This window comes from Sinohyriopsis cumingii, chromosome 5, assembly GCF_028554795.1.
Source record: "Sinohyriopsis cumingii isolate HCF-2022 chromosome 5, ASM2855479v2, whole genome shotgun sequence".
NCBI classification, from domain to species: domain Eukaryota; kingdom Metazoa; phylum Mollusca; class Bivalvia; order Unionida; family Unionidae; genus Sinohyriopsis; species Sinohyriopsis cumingii.
Genome location: NC_142965.1, coordinates 140,789,713 through 140,807,606, shown reverse-complemented (window position 1 = coordinate 140,807,606; position 17,894 = coordinate 140,789,713). Strand labels below are relative to the sequence as shown.

The 17,894-nt window shown below is 35.5% G+C and overlaps 1 protein-coding gene across 22 annotated transcripts in view; it reads right to left on the bottom strand.

The window, feature by feature from the left end:
- Positions 1–17,894, bottom strand: part of LOC149800365 (muscleblind-like protein 1) — a 309,043-nt gene that overhangs the window by 16,340 nt on the left and 274,809 nt on the right. For all 22 annotated transcript variants that reach the window (XM_089959999.1, XM_089960006.1, XM_089960000.1 and 19 more), the window contains one exon: positions 9,244–9,328. In XM_089959999.1, coding sequence (XP_089816125.1) covers positions 9,294–9,328 — 35 coding nt within the window. In that variant the 3' untranslated portion in view covers positions 9,244–9,293. The remainder of the gene's footprint in view (positions 1–9,243; positions 9,329–17,894) is intronic.

The following is a 17,894-nucleotide window of genomic DNA, read 5'->3' as shown; positions in this document are numbered from 1 at the left end:
CAGCCATTTGGAGCTCAGTAGAAAAAATGTTTTCAAGATGGCAGCTATGTCAGCCATATTGTCAGATTGGCACCATTTTCATTTATGACCATCTAGACATAAAAAGTCTTTTACTGAAACCGTTCAGGTGTAGTGATAATAATTTTAAGATGGCCATTGTAGTGGCCATATTGGATGTACGATCAGCTACATTTAGGACTAACTAGACACAATAAGAAATCTTTTAGTGAAGGCCATGTACTAATATGACATCCATTCAGGATGTCTGATTTGGTGCTGTACAGCGCTGTAACACAAGTAGGTTATTTTAGAGGCAATGGAGTAAAGTGCCTTGCCCAAGGAAACAACATGGTAGCTGACCCAGGCATGACCGGTGGTAGGATTAGAATCAACGCCCTTTTGGTTCTGAGTTTGGCTCGCTAACCATTAAGCCATTGCAGCTCTACATTCAGGAGGAGCAGTGACAAGAAGATTTTCAAGATAGCTGCTATAGCAGACATACTGAATGTCAGATCGGCCCCATTTTTATATAGGACCAACTGACATCATACGCAGAATTCTGGTGTAAACCGAATGTTGATATGACCATGAACTCATGGGAAGTATCAATAAAATTTTCAAGATGGCTTCCATGATAGCCATACTGGTTGTCAGATTTGAACTTTTTCAATCTAGAACCAACTAGACTTCCTAAGAAGTCTTCTAGTGAAAATCCATATTGATGTGATGATCAATTCAGCAAGGAAACATTTTCAAGATGGCCACTGTAGCAGCTTTACTTCATGTCACCATTTTCATTTGGGACAACTCAAAGAAGTCTTCAGTGAAAAACCGATCTTGATATGACGATCCATTCAGTAGTGACAAGATTTTCAGGCTGGCCAATAGCAGCCATCTTGATATAACAATCCATTCAGTAGTGACAAGATTTTTAGGCTGGCCATAGTAGCCATCTTGATATAACAATCCATTCAGTAGTGACAAGATTTCTGGCTGGCCAATAGCAGCCATCTTGTATGTCTGAGCAGCACCATCATCCTTAAGGATCAATGTGACCATAGGATGAATGTACGTGTTTAGTTTCAAGGCAATTCTGCAAGCAGTGTAGGAGAAGTAGTGCCAATAATATTGTGCTAAAGAACAGATGACAGACAACAGGACATCCCATAAGTTCTTCTGGTCTATGACCAGAAGAGCTAAAAACAATTGTGTATAACTGTGGAAAAAATATCTTGTTGGCACCTATTACATCTTTTGAAATTTACAATTATTGGTTCTGGAGATGAAAACTACAAATTAATGTCTTTTCATGTGCAGCAATTTTTATGTCTGCGCAGAAGATTACACTTTTTTTTGGTCACATTAATATCTGTGGATTTGGGAAGGAAACTCTGTTGTCCCAATTATTGTTTGCCGAGTCTTAAAATCGAGATTTGTAGCAAGCACGAAGTCCATGAAAATTGAATAAAATACACACACACACACACACACACACACACATACATATATATATATATATATATATATATATATATATATATATATATATATATATATATACACATACATACACACACACACACTGATCTGCTGTTGCATAATGTGCCAGCAGATCTGTGTGTGTGTGTGTTTGAGATTTCGATTTTTATTGTAGCTTTAACAATTTGTTGGTCATATTGCTACAATGTCTGCAGTGTGGCAGTTCATTGTGATGCCTAGCACTGGGGTATCATGCCACAGACATGTAGCATTATGTCCCACCCAATCAACTTTATCATGACACCAGGCCGACCAGTCCTAACACTAACCTTTTAATGCTGCAAGCCAGGCAGCTGTTAGTACCATTTTTTAAAAATAAGTTTTTAGCATGACTCAGCAGAGGTTCGAACCTGAAACCTCCCGCATCTAAGGTGGATGCTTGAACCACTAGGCCACCAGAGCGGTTGATAAGGGTCTGTGGACTTGACTTGTAAACGGGTATATACAGCACTTTCAATGCAACAACTAAAGGACAATAATGAAGCTGCATTTGCCACCCGACCCTTCTGTCAACTTTAGTAGCCTGCATTGTACAAGGACTATTATTCAAAGCAAGTCAATAGTGCCCATGTTGTCTGTTGTCCACAAGTTAATAGTGACCATGCTGTCTGCTATTCACAAAAATATTGACCATGCTGTCTGCTATTTACAAGTCAGTAGTGACTGTGCTATCTGCTATTTACAAGTCAGTTGTACTGATGCTGTCTGCTATTCACAACAATTTATTGGTGACCATGCAGTCTGCTATTTGCAAGTCAATAATGACCATGATGTATGCTATTCACAAGTCAGTAGTGACTGTGCTATCTGTTATTTACAAGTCAACTGTAACGATGCTGTCTGCTATTCACAACAATTTAATAGTGACCATGCTGTCTGCTATCTGAAAGTCAATAGTGACCATGCTGTCCTTCATCTGCAAGTCAGTAGTGACCATGATGTATGCTATCCACAAGTCAAGAGTGACTGTGCTATCTGTTATTTACAAGTCAACTGTAACGATGCTGTCTGCTATTCACAAGTCAATAGTGACTGTGTTGTCCGTCATCTGAAAGTCAATAGTGACTGTGCTTTCTGCTATTCACAAGTCAATAGTAACTATGCTGTCTGCTATTCACAAGTCAATAGTAACTATGTTATCTGCTATTCACAAGTCAATAGTAACTTTGCTGCCTGCTATTCACAACAAGTCAACAGTGACATGCTGTCTACTATTCACAAGTCAATAGTAACCATGCTGCCTGCTATTCACAACAGGTCAATATGAAAATATCTGCTAGCTAAAGAAATGATGTTTCATTTTCTATGAAATGGTATTTTCCTAATTGATGTGGTTTCTTTGTTTATAATCATGTTTTGTGATGCATTTGTTTAATTCATGAAACCCTGAAATCCTTCATTTTTGTCTGAAATGGGAGTAGGAAACACATTTTGGGGTTATTTAGAATGCAATGAAAACATCTGCTTTTGGGAGATTTTCATTTAGCCAGATGCCTAGGTGTATTATTGACAATGTTTTCAAATGTTTATTTTACTTGTGCATGTTCATAAAGGTAATAAAATTGGGGTGGGTGGGTGTATGGACCCAGGATTTTCAAATTCTGGCCACTTTTTCCTCCAAATCTCAAACTTATCCTACATTTTACAAAGTGCATCTGTCTGTGTGCAGTCCAGACTGGTTTGCTTTAGAACCTGGGGAAAAAGTCTAATATCTGGTTCCAAAACCAGTATTTTCTTATATAAAAAAAAAGTTTAACTTTTTTTCATCTAAAACATTTGATTTTTTCACCACTGTATTTTGTAATGCAAGTAGAAAGTCTATATTATTTGGTATCATCGAAGATCAAAATCTGCCTACTTTTCTTTAATACATTGGTGTATTATAAATGATGCTAATGATATAGAACTTGGGAGTAAGTACAACCTGGTGACAAGTAAACGTTGCATGTGGGTTTAATGGGTTAAACCAACTGTGTGTTGAATACACATTCATTTCAAATTAAGGAAATCATTTTATTTATATTTTGCTCTAGAGGGGGTAAGCCGAATGCTTCCAAATCCTCACCATTCCGAAGACTTTTCATCTTTAACAGCAACTGTTAAATAATAATATTCTACACAGTGGAAATAAAAACACTTATAACAACCTTCATAATATTCTACACAGTGGAAATAAAAACACTTATAACAACCTTCATAATATTCTACACAGTGGAAATAAAAACACTTATAACAACCTTCATAATATTCTACACAGTGGAAATAAAAACACTTATAACAACCTTCATAATATTCTACACAGTGGAAATAAAAACACTTATAACAACCTTCATAATATTCTACACAGTGGAAATAAAAACACTTATAACAACCTTCATAATATTCTACACAGTGGAAATAAAAACACTTATAACAACCTTCATAATATTCTACACAGTGGAAATAAAAACACTTATAACAACCTTCATAATATTCTACACAGTGGAAATAAAAACACTTATAACAACCTTCATAATATTCTACACAGTGGAAATAAAAACACTTATAACAACCTTCATAATATTCTACACAGTGGAAATAAAAACACTTATAACAACCTTCATAATATTCTACACAGTGGAAATAAAAACACTTATAACAACCTTCATAATATTCTACACAGTGGAAATAAAAACACTTATAACAACCTTCATAATATTCTACACAGTGGAAATAAAAACACTTATAACAACCTTCATAATATTCTACACAGTGGAAATAAAAACACTTATAACAACCTTCATAATATTCTACACAGTGGAAATAAAAACACTTATAACAACCTTCATAATATTCTACACAGTGGAAATAAAAACACTTATAACAACCTTCATAATATTCTACACAGTGGAAATAAAAACACTTATAACAACCTTCATAATATTCTACACAGTGGAAATAAAAACACTTATAACAACCTTCATAATATTCTACACAGTGGAAATAAAAACACTTATAACAACCTTCATAATATTCTACACAGTGGAAATAAAAACACTTATAACAACCTTCATAATATTCTACACAGTGGAAATAAAAACACTTATAACAACCTTCATAATATTCTACACAGTGGAAATAAAAACACTTATAACAACCTTCATAATATTCTACACAGTGGAAATAAAAACACTTATAACAACCTTCATAATATTCTACACAGTGGAAATAAAAACACTTATAACAACCTTCATAATATTCTACACAGTGGAAATAAAAACACTTATAACAACCTTCATAATATTCTACACAGTGGAAATAAAAACACTTATAACAACCTTCATAATATTCTACACAGTGGAAATAAAAACACTTATAACAACCTTCATAATATTCTACACAGTGGAAATAAAAACACTTATAACAACCTTCATAATATTCTACACAGTGGAAATAAAAACACTTATAACAACCTTCATAATATTCTACACAGTGGAAATAAAAACACTTATAACAACCTTCATAATATTCTACACAGTGGAAATAAAAACACTTATAACAACCTTCATAATATTCTACACAGTGGAAATAAAAACACTTATAACAACCTTCATAATGTAAACTTAGCTACAAAAGAACCAAAAGGAAAGTGGCACACGATTCCTCTGCCATAAAGTTAGCTGAGTGATGTCGACTTGTAGTCACTTGCCAAAAAAGGTTCCGTGGTCAGTGTGGTACTGCCTAATGGCCATAACTTGGAAATTGCATATTAAAAGATTTGGTTTTTGTGAAAGATGATAACTGAATTCACTATTCCTGCTGTGTCAAATACTTCTGTTTCAAAAATAGTCTTGGTTTTTGGCAAGATATTATTTGTACTGAGACTACTGATCAGTTAGCATCAGGTGATTCATAATTGATACATAATGGCGGTGACCACTTGCTGTCTTGCAAGCAAAGCCTAATCATAACATATATTAAGTATATTTCCATAACTTACTAGTGACATGTTCACAATCTGATGAAAAAGCAATGACAACTAAATATCAAAGTTGTGCCTGTGGCCAGATTTCACAAAGTGCCATGGCACTATGTACCGTACGGAATTATCCGTTTTTTTTTAAAGGGGCTCACATCTTTTAAATGGAAGCAGGAGGCAACATTTCTTGTCAAAATTATTAAACCAAACTCTTTCTTTATTTTGGAAATAAAGCTTTGTAGCACTTCAAGCAATTTTGAAATAATTGTAAAATTGTGGATGCCATGCCACAATCCTGCTGTATCCTCAAGTTTTATAACAAAGCATATTAAAATGGGTTTAAAACGAAGCTTGTTAAAGTGGGGTTTATAACGAAACATGTTAAAGTGGGTTTATAATGAAGCATATTCAAGTGAGGTTTATTACAAATCATGTTCAAGTGGGGTTTATAATGATGCATGCTCAAGTGGAGTTCATTTCAAAGCATGTTAAAGTGTGGTTTATAACGAAGCATACTCAAGTGGGGTTGACAACGAAGCATGTTCAAGTGGGGTTTATTATGAAGCATGTTCAAGTGTGGTTTATAACGAAGCATACTCAAGTTGGGTTGATAACAAAGCATACTCAAGTGGGGTTTATTATGAAGCATGTTCAAGTGGGGTTTGTTAAAAAGCATGTTCAAGTGGGGTTTTTTAAAAACCATATTCAAGTGGTGTTTTTAAAGAATTATGTTTAAGTGGTTTTTATTATGAAGCATGTTCAAGTGGGGTTTGTTAAAAAGCGTGTTCAAGTGGGGTTTATTATGAAGCATCTTCAAGTGGGGTTTACTATGAAGCATATTAAGTGGGGTTTATAACAAAGCATGTTCAAGTGGGGTTTATTATGAAGCATGTTCAAGTGGGGTTTATAACAAAGCATGGTCATGTGGGGTCTATTTTGAAGCATGTTCAAGTGGGGTTTACTATGAAGCAATGTTCAAGTGGGGTTTACTATGAAGCAATGTTCAAGTGGGGTTTACTATGAAGCATATTCAAGTGGGGTTTGTTAAAAAGCATGTTCAAGTGGTGTTTATTAAAAACCTTATTCAAGTTGGGTTTATAATGAGGCATGTTCAAGTGGGGTTTATAACAAAGCATGCTAAAGTGGGGTTTAAAACGAAGCATGTTCAAGTGGGGGTTTATAACAAAGCATGTTAAAGTGGGATTTTTTTAAAAGCACGTTGAAGTGGGGTTTAAAATGAAGCATGTTCAAGTGGGGTTTATAATGAAGCATGTTCAAGAGGGATTTTTTAAAAACCGTGTTAAAGTGGGGTTTATAACAAAGCATGTTAAAGTGGGGTTTATAGCAGAGCATGTTAAAGTGTGGTTTATAACAAAGCATGTTAAAGAGGTTTTTTTTAAAAAAAACGTGTTAAAGTGGGGTTTATAACAAAGCATATTCAAGTGGGGGTTTTAATGAAGCATGTTCAAGTGGGGTTTATAACAAAGCATGTTCAAGTGGGGTTTATAACGAAGCATGGTCATGTGGGGTCTATAACGAAGCATGGTCAAGTGGAGTTTATAATGAAGTATGGTCATGTGTGGTCTATAACAAAGCATGCTCAACTGGGGTTTATAACATAGCATGGTCAAGTGGGGTTTATAACAAAGCATGTTAAAGTGGGGTTTATAACAGAATGTTCAGGTGGGGTTTATAAGGAAGCATATTCAAGTGGGGTTTATAACGAAGCATGGTCATGTGGGGTCTATAAGGAAGCATATTCAAGTGGGGTTTATAACAAAGCATGTTCAAGTGGGGTTTATAAGGAAGCATATTAAAGTGCGGTTTATAACAAAGCTTGTCACAGTGGGGTTTATAACAAAGCAGGTTCAAGTAGGGTTTATAAGGAAGCATATTCAAGTGGGGTTTATAACGAAGCATGGTCATGTGGGGTCTATAAGGAAGCATATTCAAGTGGGGTTTATAATGAAGTATGGTCAAGTGGGGTTTATTATGAAGAATGTTCAAGTGGGGTTTATAAGGAAGCATGGTCAAGTGGGGTTTGTTATGAAGAATGTTCAAGTGGGGTTTATAAGGAAGCATATTAAAGTGCAGTTTATAACAAAGCATGTCAAAGTGGGGTTTATAACAAAGCATGTTCAAGTGGGGTTTATAAGGAAGCATGTTCAGGTGGGATTTATTATGAAGAATGTTCAAGTGGGGTTACACTCTAATACCATTTCATGGGCCTAAGACTTCAAATGAGAAGAGAACACCATTTAACGAGACTGAACAGTGCAGATGCCGCACATTGAAGAACTGCAGGTGATGGGTCCAAGTCCTACTGCAGTAAAATAAAGGAAGTGGGGCAGCTGTCAATCAACTATGGTGTAACAAAAATTCCTATGGTCCATTAAAACCAATTGGATCACACACCTACATATAAATATGTACCTAAAATGCCTGCCAACTCAATGTGTTTGGATTTGTTTTTTTCATTGGGATTGCATGCCATTTTGCAGCACATCATAGGCTATATTTGACAGCCAGTATATCTGGAGCAGGGAGAACTTGGGATGACTCTGGAGAGAACCAACAACCCATGGAAAGCTACTGGCAAACTTTCTCAGATACGGCTGAGACACGGACTCGTATGGACTGAGGAGAAATGTATGAGTGATCTGTAAAGGTGAGTGCCTTGGACCAACTCAGGTACTCGGGACTCCTCTTTGGTCTGCTCACATGGAAAATGTTAGATGACAGTTCATGTTTTTGTGTCAGTTATCTATGTGCAATGTCTGATTTTAATTTCTTTACAACTTAAATGCCTCCTTAAATTACTATGAAATTTTCATCCATATAAAAGTCATCATAGTAACTTTGATTTTGTAAAAGGGTTAGACAGTTCTGACAGAAATAGTTCTGCCAATTAGTAGGTGCATCATTCTCCATAATTCAATGACAAATTCTGTTATTATTTTGACAAAGGTACCCATCATCACTTTCTCCATTACGTATCCTATGGTCCCACCATCTGTTTCAAAGCAAGCCAGGGTCCCACAATCTGGTTTCAAAGCAACCTACTGTCTGGTTTCAAAGCAATGCTTTAGAGCTCAAGCCAGCTCAGAATTCACCAGATTTCTGATGAATTGTGTAAAAAGAATAATAAGTTTTTCTACAACTGTAAAATGTTGAATGGCCAATGAAAAAATTCAACCTGTGTCTTTGGGATCAAGGCTTCATCGAGTGTGTGGTTAAACTGTAACAGACTAGTGGAAGTGAGTGGGTGGTTAAACTGTAACTAGTGAAAGGGAGTGGGTTGTTAAATATGAACAGACTAGTAGAAGGGAGTTGGTGGCTAAAATCTAACAGTTTAGTGGGAAAAAAGTAGGTGGTTAAACTGTAACAGACTAGTGGGAACTGTAACAGACTAGTGAAAGTGAGTGGGTGATTAAACTGTAATTAGTGAAATGGAGTAGGTGGTTAACTTGAACAGACTAGTGGAAGGGAGTTGGTGGCTAAAATCTAACAGTTTAGTGGGAAAAAAGACAGGTGGTTAAACTGTAAAATACTAGTGTGCTACTTACAGAAGTCATCCACTCTTAGTTGTTTCCTCACTTAGCAACTGGGATATATTTCAGTTCAGGCAAACTACCCTTTTTACTGATGCATGCAAGTATTAAATTCAGACTTACAACAGTTAGCTTTATAACCAAGTATTAAATTCAGACTTACAACAGTTAGCTTTATAACCAAGTATTACTTACCCTCCAAGATGTGAACAAACTTGCATGTGGGCCGCTTACAGAGGCCCAACTTAAAATCTCGGCACACTGGGAGGGTGTCCAGCAACTAATTAAAGAGGAAATGTCAATGAAATTAGTGTTAAATTCAAAGAGAATTTAATGAACATTATCAGGATGTACACTCAAGGTTATTGCAGAGAATATTAGATTAGACTGGTAACTGAGCCTACAATTTCATATTTTGTGGCAGGTATATAGGGCCAAAGTACCAGGCTAATAAAAAATAAAATATGACAGTGGAGCATTTATCAGCAGGTTATTGTGTCAACATCCGTCACCTGGTTTTGAAGCAAGGCTTTAGTGAACAGGCCGGCCTTGAAATCATCAGATTTTCGAAAGCTCACAAGCCAATCTTTTGTTTTAAAATATTTTTTCTTCTGCTTCCATAACATGTCAATGGTCCATCAAAAATTAACTTAAGTTTGACTTTCAAATAAGTTTCAATTCTGAGATAAGAAAAATTAACTTCTATGAAAGGCATAACAGAATGTCTCATTGAAACCAGACGATGAATGCTACCCCCCTCCATCGATGAATCGATGAAAGAGGAATGACTGTTTAATTTGTGTTTATCATATGTACTGGCTTATAAATTAGGTCCAACTGCATACTGCACAGATCTCTTGTCACATAGTCTGTTGTTTACAGCTGAACTTGACTTACAAGCATATATATACATATATATATATATATATATATATATATATATATATATATATATATATATATATATATATATATATATATATATATATATTACTACTTATATTCTACCAGATAACCTGAACAAACAGAAAAATCAAACTTGTTTTCTTACAATGCATACAAATTTCAATTGCTGCTACCCCTTTATGAAAAAATCAGAGGGAGAGAAAGATGGAAAGTCATTTTATGGAATAACTTGTTTTTAATTTAGCCTGTTAAATCTTAGTATTGCCAATATATACATTGCAAATGTTAGCTGACAGTTTTTCTTTAAATTAATCAAGCACTTACTGTGTTAACTGTAACTTTTTGTACTCTTCAATTTATCATGCATCATTAATCCATAAATTATTAGTCTTTTTTTTTTCTTTTTAATATTCTCTGTGTGGAAATTTTTCATTTTTGAGATCTGCAATTCTGAAGGTCAATACAATTTAGCAATTTTTATCTGTAACTTTGCATACATGAAAAACATATTTCATATGAAAAAGTGTACAAAAAATGGCAGCCAAGACAGTTTATTACATTCTGGTACAAGGTGACTAACTCCTAGCAGAGTCAGCTTTCACAGCTGGTGAACAAAGTGGATTAGTAGTCAAAATTTAAGATGGAGAAGCTTTAAATTTAAAGAGAAGACAGACGAGGAATAAAAAGAGTTGCATGCTCATCCTGTGGTTAACATACACTAGCAATGATTTAAGCCGTATAACGTGCAGCGCAACAATAACATAGGGTCAAGCAATAATTAGTATCAAAATGCGAATGTTCTAAATTGGCTAGTTTGTAATACTCTAAGAATATGCAAGTTTTTATATGTGTGGTCTCAAGGAAATGAAGTGTAATCTTTTCTCTTTAAGTGTATGAAGCAAAACCTTTTCTCAGGTACCAATTGAACAATTTGTTTTCTTCATTAGAATATAATTTTATTAAATAAAAAGAAAACCAGTACCAGATACTTTTTTGCTACACTTCAAAATTAAAAAAGTTTTAAACTTTTTAAAAAATAAAACATATTTTCCCCAAAAATTGAAACATGATTTTCATTAATTTTTAATATTTCACGAAATTGTAGGAAATTGGAAAAAAGAAGGAAATGAGCCCCATGTGGGTCTGATATTGCTCATCTGTGTAACTGACATGTCTGCTTCTGAATGTAAGTTCAAAGAATTAGTGAAACTGTGGAGACAAAAGTAAAGATTGGAGTACTTAGTTGAAACTTTGTCTACTAATGTAACTTGTCTTCTCATTAAAAAAAAATTCAGATTACAAAGAACTAGAGCCCCTTGAAGGGACTGATGCTCTACCAGCTGAAAAGAATATGCAGAAATTCCACACATATTTTAACTGCCTAGTGTTGAAACAATCTCTGAATTGTTTTCTTTTAGCAATACTGAATATAAGGATCAGCACAGTTTGTATATAGGATCAACTTAATGTGATGAGTGTTCTGGTGAAAACACCCAGTAAGCATGATCATCTAGGAGTAGCAATAAGATTTTAAAATGGCCACCATAATTGCAATACTGGAGGTCAGATCAACTCCATTTTAACTTATATCCAAGTACATATCACAAAAAGGCTTCTGGCTAAAACCCCAGGTTGATGCGACTTTCAATCGAGTATCAATACGAGTTTCAATATAACGACAATGTTGGTCATTTTAGATGACCATTTTCATTTATATCCAAATAGATAGCACAGGAAGATTACACCATATGACTGTTGTGTAGTGATAGGATTTTCAATAAGCTTGCTACAGTGGTCATATTGGAGGTCAGATCAGCACCATCTTCATGTGGGATCAATTACACTTGTACATTATAAATCTTCTGGGGGAATCCCCATGTCAATATGACTGGTTTTTTTTGTAGGATCAGTAAAAATATCGTCAAGATGGATGCCACAGTGTCTATATTGGCAATTCATTTGGCACCATTTTCATTTATGACCAACTAGACATCACAAGACTCCTGTTGTTGTGACGAAAACCCTATATTCATGACTTTTGATTCAGAAGGAGTAGCGATAACAGGATTTTCAAGATACATGTAGTTGCCAAAATAATTGTCAGATTGGTACAATATTCATTTTGGGCTAAAAAGATATCACAAGTCTTTTAGTGAAAACCCGGTGATGATATGACAATCCCTTCAAAAGGAGTAGGAATAAGATTTCAGGGTGGCCATACTGAATGTATGAGTTGCACCAGTTTCATTTAGGACTAACAAGACATCATACGGACTCGGGTGAAAACACCATGCTGATGATACAAGGAGTAGCAATATCTCAATGCTGTGGCTGCAATACTGGATGTCAGATCACTTTCATTTTGGATTTTTCAACTGGGCACAATAAAAAGTCATTTAGTGAAAACCTAATATTGATGTGACCAAACATTCAAGAAGAGTAGTGATGGCCATCTTGGATGTCTGAACAACACTATTTTCAGTTGTGTGTGTGTGTGTTTTTGATTTTTAATGTAGCTTTAACAATATTTCAGTCATATTGCTATGATGTCTGCAGTGTGGCAATTTATAGTGATGTCTAGCACTGGGGCATCATGCTGCAGATATGCAGCACGATTTCTCATCCAGTCAACTATCCTGACATCAGGCCGACCAGTCCTAACACTGACCTCGCAATGCTGAGCGCCTAGCGAGTCAGCTGTTAGTACCATTTTTTGTAAGTCTTTGGTATGACTTGGCCAGGGATCAAACCCACGACCTCTTGCATCCGAGGCAGACACTTTAACTTTAACCACTAGGCCACTGGAGCGGTTAGCTCCACTGTTAAAATATATATTAATTTAATTGGCATTAATAGGAGTTTATTTATGATGTTGGAATGGAAACCTGGATTCATTTTTACCCACCTGGTGACCAAAATGAGGGGTATGAACTCAAAAAACTTAGATCCCCACATAGGGAAGCCAAGGTGGTTAATGCTCTGGATATGTAACAAGAAGGGAGGTGCCCTTCCCAAAAAATGAATCAATCTGGACTGGCCCTCAATTATCTCAAGACTTTTTGAAGGCCATGGGTTTCTTTGATCTTAGTCATTAAATTTGGAAGTGGTTCAGGAGAAAAGCATAACGGCTTTTTTTTTAAAAATTAGAAGCTACAACTAAAATATATTGTAATAGTAGTAGGTGTCAAACTAACCAAATGTGTGTATGATTTGGACTTTTAATATAGCTTTAAAAAAATTCAGTCATATTGCTACGATGTCTGCAGTCTGGCAGTTTATAGTGATGTCTAGCACTGAGTCGTCATGCTGCAGTCATGTGGCATGATGTCCCATCCAGTCACATTATCCTGACACCATGCCAAACAGTCCTAACACTAACTTTTTAATGCAGCTGCTAGTGCCATTTTTTTAATGTCTTTGGTATGACTCAGCTGGGGTTCGAACCTGTGACCTCCCACATCCGAGGCGGACACTCTAACCACTAGGCCACTGGAGTGGTCTAACCAAATGTAACAGACTTGCCTCAAATTATGAAAAATTTCAAATGTGGTTTAGTTTTTCCTATAACCAATTTCTGCCAAAATTTTCATAAAATAAATTTTACAATAATACCCCTACCACCATTGTTTTGCCAATGAATTGCTGTAAGTATGTCAATAATCACCACCTCACAATAATGTGTCAATTCATTGGTTTTCACAAACTCATCTAATATCCATAATCAATTTATCAACTTTAAGTGTTACTTGTTCTATTTTTATTTAGTATTCATTTTTAATCTCCATGGTGTATTGGTTTCTTAATTTTTAAAATTGTACTGAAATTTATGAATCCTGCACTTGTGAAATTATCTGCTTTACATTGTGTTTCTTCAAACAGAAGAAATCTTTATAATCCCAAAGCAGCCATTCTTAACAGTCCTTATCATGGATCACTTCCCTTGCTATGGTTGTCGAATAGGTTAACAGGCAAGTAATTTCATGTACCATACCATGTGTTACTAGGGTGTGTGTACTATGAGTATATGCATGGTTTCAATATAAACTTGCTAAAATTCAATCTCTTGACATTCCACAAATGCTACAATATAAACGAGGAGGGGGGAATGGTTTGTGTATGTGTATGTATTATGAGAAGAACAAAATTGATTGCATTGCATATAAACTGAGAACCATTTGGAACACCACCAAATTTACTGTGAACTATGCTTCCTCTTTTAGCTGTGATGAATATACCATGATGGCAAATAGAGACTCCATTGTGTTTACAAGCTCAACCAATGTCATGCATGAATGTCTGGTTATGTGCTGCTCTTCATAGCCAATCACATCCAAGATCACAAAGAAATATGCACCAATCGCATCCAAGATAACAAAGAAATATGTACCAATCTCATCCAAGATCACAAAGAAGTATGCCTACACAGCAAGCTGATCACAATCAGTTTTACAAAAATGAAGCCTTCACTGTTCACAACCTCAGTGAATCACACTAACATGTGTAGATGCTGCTCATGAATCCCATTAACAAGTGTAGATGTTGTTCATGAATCCCATTAACAAGTGTAGATGTTGCTCATGAATCCCATTAACATGTGTAGATGTTGTTCAGTGAATCCCATTAACATGTGTAGATGTTGCTCAGTGAATCACATTAACATGTGTAGATGTTGCTCAGTGAATCCTATTAACATGTGTAGATGTTGCTCATGAATCCCATTAACATGTGCAGATGTTGCTCATGAATCCCATTAACATGTGCAGATGTTGCTCATGAATCCCATTAACATGTGTAGATGTTGCTCAGTGAATCCCATTAACGTGTAGATGTTGCTCAGTGAATCCCATTAACACATGTAGATGTTGCTCAGTGAATCACATTAACACGTGTAGATGTTGCTCATGAATCACATTAACGTGTAGATGTTGCTCATGAATCCCATTAACATGTGTAGATGTTGCTCATAAATCACATTAACGTGTAGATGTTGCTCATGAATCCCATTAACATGTAGATGTTGCTCATGAATCACATTAACATGTGTAGATGTTGCTCATGAATCACATTAACATGTGTAGATGTTGCTCATGAATCACATTAACGTGTAAATGTTGCTCATGAATCACATTAACGTGTAAATGTTGCTCATGAATCACATAAACATGTAGATGTTGCTCATAAATCACATTAATGTGTAGATGTTGCTCATGAATCACATTAACATGTGTAGATGTTGCTCATGAATCACATTAACATGTGTAGATGTTGCTCATGAATCACACTGACATGTGTAGATGTTGCTCATGATCAAATTCATCAAAGAACTTGGAAATGTTAAGTTTACTCACCATGTCTGATCATCATCTGTTTGAAAATATGGGGTGGGCAAAATACATCCTAAATGTGGCTTAAAAAAATCACTTATCCAGCCTGTGCCATGGAGGAAGTTGCCCATGCCTGTTCTAGGGTGTTGAAAAATGATGGATGCTGGACCATATCATAAGCCCACTTGGCCTTCAATGAACCTTTTTTAGATCAGCCCTGACCCTATGCTATTGTTTTCATTTGCTGCCAAGATGTTCTTGATTAAACTCAAGGCTCACTTCATGGCCATACTGAAAATGCACTGATGAAGTAACTGTGTGCAGCTATAAACTAAAGCATCTAATTTGGTACATAATAAACAAGCTAAAGGTTACTTCTACAATATGTACGATATTCACCTTATCTTCATTTTGATGGCTTTGTTTTTTAGTGATGATTGTGCCAAGCAGTAATAAAAGATCAGTTATTTTCATACAAAAATTTTTGTGCTTTTTCATTAAATTTTATCTAAAGCTTGCAGTACAGTGCCACGCTGAACAATGCCCAAGTTGAAATCAAGAGGTACTCTTAAACTAATATCAGTGTTTTGCAAGTAATCTCAAGACCTTGCGTTTATCTTCCTTTTCTGTCTTTCATATGTGTTCTCTTATTTTTCCTAAAATTTATTCCTTAAAGCTTAAATTTAACAGGAGGGCAAAGTGGACCTCATATCACTCATCTAGATGACAGCTGCTTAGTAGTCAACTGACAGCTGCCTATTAGCCTACTAACAGCTGCTTAATAGCCAAATGATAGCAGTCATATAGCCAACTGTCAGCTGCCTAATAGTCTAACAACGGCCTAATAGCCAAATGACAGCTGCCTAATGGCCTACAAACAGCTGCTTAACAGCCAAATGACATCAGCCTTTTAGCCAACTGACAGCTGCCTAATAGCCTACTGCCAAACAGCCAACTGACAGCTGCCAAAAAGCTTACAACTGCATAATAACCAACAGCTGCCTAATAACCAAATGCATAAGTTGGCAGAGAAATCTGGGTTAGTAGGAAGAATTTTTTCTAATTCTGTCTGACTATATATATTTTAAGGCTTCTCATTTTATTGTACATGTATCTCCATACTTATTTGATGGCACACCAGCATATTTTGTCCAAAATTAAAATTTGTTTTGCGTTGATGATTTCTGTCAAATCTTGTCATATTCTGTTAAGCAGTTTCACATTAAAGTAGCTTCTAGTTTGTTTTCTATTTTTAGCATATGTTATATTTAATGGAAGCTTAGATTGATTTTAAAAAATCTGAAAGGCTTATTAACTAGAAGCCTTTATGTAAATTTTGTCAAACTGTTGAGTATTAAGGTTTTTGCTATATTTCGAAACAACAGACTTTGATTATGGATCAGCCTCATTTTGTGCAAACTTCAGAGGTTAAGATTCATTACAGGGTGATGTTAAGTTAACTGAGTCAAGTTCTGTTTAAAAGTTTTGCAGAAAAAGGTTGCTTAAAATTTATTCTAGCTTTTAAAATTGCTTGCAATTATTGTTGTTGGATTTACATCATTTACCATATATATATATATATATATATATGCCTAGCTGGATCTAACTGCACAGACCCAGATCTACTATTGCATAATTGCACTGACAGATCTGGATCTGTGCAGTTTATCAGGAGTAATCAGTGGAATAAACAACACAGACCCTGATCTGCCTGTGCATTATGAGACTGCAGACTGAGTCCATATGACACTTCAAAGACCTTGAAGCCAGTGTCCTTTCTGTCCAGTTTGTGCAATTCTGCTTATATTGAGAAGTCATTCAATTTTGTGGGTATTTTAAGTCATGGCAGCCATATGTGAAAATGGACTGGGAACATTCAGATGAATTTAAAATGCCTTTGTACCAGAAAGTCATTTGAAGCATCTTCTATTCAGAGCAATGGTGACCATATTTAATGGCAGGTTGGCATCATCTGTAGTAAAATGAAAGGCACTGATGCTAGGGTGCTGTCAAATTTTGTCAAATTCTGTTTACCAGTTTGTGAAAAGTTGTTAAAAAAATATTTGAAAATTTTAGTAATGGTAGCTATGTTAATTAGTGGATCTGCATTTACAATTTCAAAAAAATTTTAAAAAAATAGAAGGTAAGAAAGCTTATTGTCAAATTGAGCCACATTCTGTTTAGTGGAAGATGGATGACACACGATGGCTACAAGGCCCGACCATAAGCTCTTTTGGCTTTACAGCCAGGTGTGCTAACAAGAAGCCAAGGTGGGCCTGAGAGGTCTCATTTGGTTGATATGTACCTAACTGTAAGAGTCGCTGTAATCTGGGCAAGTAGGATGCTTTCTTTTGAAAATTCTTTCAAGGTCACATGTTAAAAATTGTTACAAAATTTCTCTGTTCTGTTGTATCTTTAACAGCACATCAACACTACAAAGGCCTCTATGCTAGGATGCTTTTGATCAAAACTAATCACATTATGTGGAGCTGCTTTTTAAAATATTTGTTTTCCTATTTTTAATGTGGTAGACGATGCATGCTGGACCATATCATAAGCTCAACTGACCATGTGGCCAGGTGAGCTAAAAGAAACATATTCTGGCACTGAGAAAAT